Source organism: Chlorocebus sabaeus, chromosome 16 (genome assembly GCF_047675955.1).
Source record: "Chlorocebus sabaeus isolate Y175 chromosome 16, mChlSab1.0.hap1, whole genome shotgun sequence".
Lineage (NCBI taxonomy): Eukaryota > Metazoa > Chordata > Mammalia > Primates > Cercopithecidae > Chlorocebus > Chlorocebus sabaeus.
Window position 1 is genome coordinate 34,013,044 of NC_132919.1, and position 6,000 is coordinate 34,019,043.

Consider the following 6,000-nt stretch of genomic DNA (forward strand, 5'->3'; position numbering starts at 1 on the left):
AATCCCAGCTACTGGAGAGACTGAGGCAGGAGGATCACCTGAGCCCATGAGTTCAAGACCAGCCTGGGTAACATAGTGAGACCTTGTCTCAGTTGGAAGAAAAAAAGGGTTGAGGGGAGAATAACTCCATTTACTCTCTAGAAATTTGCCAAAAGTTTGTATATGGGGGTGTGTGTGTGTATGTGTGTGTTTTTTTTTCCTTTTTTTCTTTTTGCTTACTGTCCATCATTTTATTATATATAATCTTCCATCTCAGCTAGGTTAAAGAAGCATGATTACTCCCGGGTTGCAGATAAGTAAACCATGGCTAAGAATGGTTAGTGACTAGTTCAAGATCATGTAATTTGTTGGTAGGTGAGTTTTGTTTAGAATTCAGGTGTTTCTTGACACTCTTCTTAACACCGTATTCTTGATTTTGAGAAGAGCTTCTTAGTATCACTGTCCTAAAGATAGTTTGTTAAAATTTTAAAAAGTGTTTAATTTTGAAATAATTAAAGATTTAACAAATTTTTTTAATGGAACAGGAGAGTTTCTACATCTCTTTTACCAGTTTTCCCTATTAATAATAACATCTTACACACCTATACTACATTTTCAAAACTAGGAAATAGATATTATTATAATATAATAATTAACTAGAGACATTATTCTCATTTCACCAGTTTTTACATTACTTTTGGGGGTGGGAGATTGGTAGTGTATGGTACTATGAACTCTTACTACATGTATCAATTTGATAACTGCTGCCAGAGTCCAGACACAGACTTGTTCTGTCACCACACACAAAAAAGTACCTTTATGGTGAGACTCTCACCCCAGCCCTAACCCCTGGCAGCCTTTCTCCATTACTATAATTGTGTCATTTTTAGAATGTTGTATAAATTACACATGTAGCATGTAACCTCTTAAGATTGTTTTTTGCACACATAATACTCATAACATTCTTCCTAGTTGTTACATTTATCCATAGCTTGTTCTTTTTTATGGCCAAGTAATAGTTCACTATATCCATGTACCACAGTTTCTCCATTCACCCTTTGAAGAATATTTTCTCCTTTAAACAAAAGTTTTGAGGTAATTGTAAAGTCATATACAGTTGTGAGAAATTATACAGTGACTGGGTGTGGTGGCTCATGCCTGTAATGCCAACACTTTGGAAGGCTGTAATGGGAGGATCGCTTGAGGACAGGAGTTCAAGACCAACCTGGTCAACATAGTGGGACCCCATTTTTATTAAAAAATATTTTTTAAAAGCAATTATACAGTGAGCTCTTCCTGTAAGTGGCCTGAGATGATTTCTGTTCAGTTGGCCTAGAAAACCTCTAAAATCATACAAAGCAAGAGATTCAAATCTTCATGTTCACTTTAAGAACACCTGTGGAAGTGCCCAGGCCATCAAATGTATGCATATCCAAATAGCCACCAAGTACTTGAAAGTTGTCACTTTATAGAAGCAATGTGTGTCATTCCATATTATTACAGTGGAGTTGGTAGGTGTGCCTAAGCCAAACAGAGGGGCTGGGCACAGGATGATAGGTAGTCCAAAAAGATTGCTACATTTGGGCTGTACACGCTTAAAAAGGCAAAGAGTAATACTGACCCTAAGGGTTTAGATGCAGATTCTCTGGTCATTGAGCATGTCCAGGTGAACAAAGCCCCAGGATATGTTGCTGAACTTACAGAGCTCAGGTCACATTAACCCACCATAAACTCCCCTGCCACATATTGAAATAATCCTTACTGAAAAAGAGTAAATTGTTCCTAAACCAGAAGAGAGGCTTGCAGGGAAGAAAAAGATATCCCAGAAGAAATTGAAGAAAACACAAATGTATAGCCTGGGAATAAATTCAGCATGAAATAAATGCAAATAAAAGTTTTAAAAAATAGATTCTGTCCTCATGGTTTAGCCACACCCACCTTCCTTTGTCCCATATATTTTTATTTTTTATATATATGTTTGTGTGTGTGTGTATATATTATATATAGAGAGAGAGATGGGATCTCGCTATGTTGTGCAGGCTGTCTCAAACTCCTGGCCTCGAGCAATCCTCCCATCTCGGCCTCCCAAAGTGGTGGGATTGCAGGCATGAGCCACTGCACCCGGCCCCCTCCAACCCCATATTTTTAAATGGTGAATTTGTTTATACTTCCTTGCTCGCTTTCCTATTCTTCATCCTATCTGGTGACTAGGTTCCCTCTGCCCATAATACCATCTAAATCTCCCATCATAGCACTTGACAAATAGGTTTAATTTGTTCCCCTAAGTGGCACCCCAGACTCTAAAGTCATTCTGATCCATTCCCTTCATCACCCTAAGTTCCTATTACACTATTAATCTGATCTGAGCTAAGTATTAAGAAAGAAAGAAGGCCGGGCGCAGTGGCTCACGCCTGTAATCCCAGCACTTTGGGAGGCCGAAGTGGGCGGGTCACTAGGTCAGGAGATCAAGACCATCCTGGCTAACACAGTGAAACCCCATCTCTACTAAAAATACAAAAAATTAGCTGGGCATGGTGGCCGGCACCTGTAGTCCCGCTACTCGGGAAACTGAGGCAGGAGACTGGCATGAACCCGGGAGGTGGAGCTTGTAGTGAGCTGAGATCGCACCACTGCACTCCAGCCTTGGCAACAAGGAAGACTCCGTCTCAAAAAAAAAAGAAACCTGGTTTAGCCAGCACTAATGCATGACAGACTGATAGTACCTTAGTCTCCTAAGAGGGGTTAATAAAACACTTCTCCCCAAACCCCAGTTTTTATTGTATTTTGTTAACAAGATAGGTTTATCCTATTCCTATAAGGGTGAGGCTATATCTCTGTAAGTAAGTAAGCCTCACCTGAAAGATAACTTGTCCCACGTGAAGCAGTGTATGTTCCATACCATATGCCAAAAGTGGATGCGTAGCCCCTTAACTTTAATTAAGCAGGACTGGTGACTCTTCTGCCCTTGGTGTGTCTAGTTTGGACTGGATTCCTGAGTGGCTGATGTTAAAGATATGTCACATAAGCAATTAGCAGTTGGAAAGTTAAGCCCCAGGGAAGGCCTCTTTCTCCCTAGGAGCCATACAAAGTGAGACCCAGAGTCCTAGCTATATTTAATAAACTTGACACTTTGTCAGAGGCTGGGATGGAGGTCAGAGTGGGGAGGTGTGAATATTAAGAGTCCAGAGACAGAAGAAGTTTATTCCCCATCCTCCAAAGACCAGCTGTAATGCCCAGGGCCTAGGGTCTGGTCAGTCCATGACTCCCCACCAATGCCAGCCTTGGCAGTTGGAGCCGTTGTTGAGGAAGGCAACATTTCCTTACTAGTCGTAAACATAAAAATGAACCTCCAGCTGGAGGAACTTCAAGTATTGTTACAAAGATGTGGAAAAATACAAGATAGTATTTTGGGGGAGTATTTGGGGACTACCTCTCTTTAGTCTGGGAGTTAACTCTCTTAAGCTGTTGTTTCTCTTTTTAGATTCCTCTTCTCTTCCATTTCTGAACCCACATATTCTCCCACTAGAATTTTCCACAACATTGGCAGTAGAGAAGGCTGTAGAGAAGGAGGTACAAGAATTGCTTCAGGCCGGGCACAGTGGCTCATGCCTATAGTCCCAGCACTTTGGGAGGCTAAGGCAGGTGGATCACCTGAGGTCAAGAGTTCGAGACCAGCCTGGCCAACATGGCAAAACCCCGTCTCTACTAAAAATTCAAAAAAAAAAAAAAAAAAATTGCCAGGTGTGGTGGCGTGCGTCTGTAATCCCAGCTACTCGTGAGGCTCAGGCAGGAGAATTGCTTGAACCCGGGAGGTGGAGGTTGCAGTGTACTGAGATCATGCCACTGCATTCAAGCCTGGGTGACAGAGCAAGACCCTGTCTCAAAAAAAGAATTCCTTCAATAGGGAGTTTGAAAGTCAAGGAAATGCCTAAAGATGCAACTTGGACCAAAGTAGGGAGCTGTTTTCTATATATAGAAAGTTAGTTCTTAAGTTAGTTGCTTTTTTTTTTTCACATTTATCAGAATTGTCTTCCTGACTTATACCAAGCAACAGTTTTGGGAATGCCTTGGAGACTGAATATAAAAGCTGTAAATCAATAGAATATCTTCTGATGTTCTTTTGTTTGGTTTGGGGGTTTTTTTTTTTGCATTTTAAATTTTACTTTAACTTTTTAGGTTGTGAGTTTTTAGGAAATTCGTGATTGACCAAAATCTTCTTGACCTTTTATTCAAAGATAGTCTCACCTTTTGCACTATGTTAAATTGTCCTTAGTCTCTAATAAGAGAATAAAGAGGTAAAATAGTCTAAAATCTCATGGCGCTACATCATTCAAGACAATTTTTGTTGACCTGCCCTAATTAACAAGAGGAATGATGTCAGCAATATAAAATATATAGCTATTAAATTTGCTGGTTCTAGAGTGCATTTTGCATGCCTATGTTATTGTTAATAATATTCTGCCTAATCTAATACAATTAGGATTCTAAATCTGGGTTTAAATTTTGTCCTTACTGACTCACAAAGTGAAATTCTCAATATTCACCATTAAGATCTTTTTAATATTGATGTTTAATTTGGTATTCGTTAGACTAAAAGAAGAGGGGGTGGTAGAGGGGTATCAGAGGTGTCTGATTTGCCTGTCTAAAGAGGCAGAAAATAAAAGATTAAGCTGTTGACATGAATTAAGCTTGCGTTACACTAAGTGAGTGTCTTTTCATGTTCTTGTCTTCCCTCTTAGGGGTGTATACTCTCCTCATAATACAGAAAGGACTAATACCTTGGACCTACCTAGTTTATGATTTTATTTCACTTGATTGATTGTACATCCTCCTGAAGTTGGGACTGAGATATAGCCATCCTCTTGTCAGACTGAGAAACTGAGGCAGGCAGCGGAAATGACCATCAACAAGTTAAGGGCTTTAGCCCTTCCCTTTTCATTTAATAATAATCTCTATAACTCTTAGCAAAGCATTAGAGCAGCTGTTCCTCTGCAGTCAGTGGCTTTGGTGTTTTTAGTATGGATTATTTCCTAACCTTATAGACCCACATGGAATGGAGATAGAAGCACAGCACAACTCGATATTGATTAAATTGAAATACTAAAACCCACAGTACTTATTAACATAATCTCTTTGTTTGGCTACTCCTGTGATAGAAGTTTCTCTCCCACTGTATCAAAAGTTTTCTTGAACTGAGTGCTTGGATACGTTTAGAGTTAATGCCAACCTCTGCTAATCTTCCATCTCCTTTTTCTCCTAACAGCTGTCACTGAAGTGTAGAGCTCCTGAAGTCTCTCAGTACATCTATCAGGTCTACGACAGCATTTTGAAAAACTAACAAGACTGGTCCAGTACCCTTCAATCATGCTGTGATCAGTGCAAGCCAAGAACTCTTAACTGGAAGAAATTGTATTGCTGTGTAGAATCTGAACCCAAACACACTGAGGCCACCCAGCAAGGTAGTAACTAGTCTAACCTGTGCTAACATTAGGGCACAACCTGTTGGATAGTTTTAGCTTCCTGTGAACATTTGTAACCACTGCGTCAGTCACCTCCCACCTCTTGCCACCTGCTGCTGCTATCTGTCCTTACTTGTGGGCTTCTCCATGTTGTGCCAATGGCTGGCTTTTTCTACACCCTCTTTTGAGTGTAGTTTGGTATTTTGTAATTGAGAGCTCATTTCAAAAGCAGAAAAAGACAACAAATATTAAAGCAAGGAAAAGTGTCACTGAAACACTGCACTTTATTGTTTTATACTTTTGTACATATGAGAAACCAAGGGAGTAGTGCAACCGGTAGAAAGCATTGAAATGACCGTCATTAACCACACAGTCCTGGAGGCAGAGATGCAGTTACCTGCCCTAGCTTTTGAGGGGTTGTCTTATCTGTGATAGCCTTATCCCTGGTCATTTGGATTTTCAGTTTGCTTTTTTTTTTTTTTCCCTCCAGATTCCTTTTCCTTGGCCAAGCCTTCATGTTTCCCCCTTTCCATATCATAATCTCATTTGATTGCTCTGCAAT

The 6,000-nt window shown here is 40.1% G+C and overlaps 1 protein-coding gene across 4 annotated transcripts in view; it reads left to right on the forward strand.

Moving 5' to 3' along the window:
* AP2B1 (adaptor related protein complex 2 subunit beta 1) overlaps positions 1 to 5,713 on the forward strand; it is a 137,188-nt gene extending 131,475 nt beyond the window's left edge. For all 4 annotated transcript variants that reach the window (XM_008011067.3, XM_008011069.3, XM_073004862.1 and 1 more), the window contains one exon: positions 5,243 to 5,713. In XM_008011067.3, coding sequence (XP_008009258.1) covers positions 5,243 to 5,317 — 75 coding nt within the window. In that variant the 3' untranslated portion in view covers positions 5,318 to 5,713. The remainder of the gene's footprint in view (positions 1 to 5,242) is intronic.
* The last annotated feature ends 287 nt before the right edge of the window (positions 5,714 to 6,000 follow it).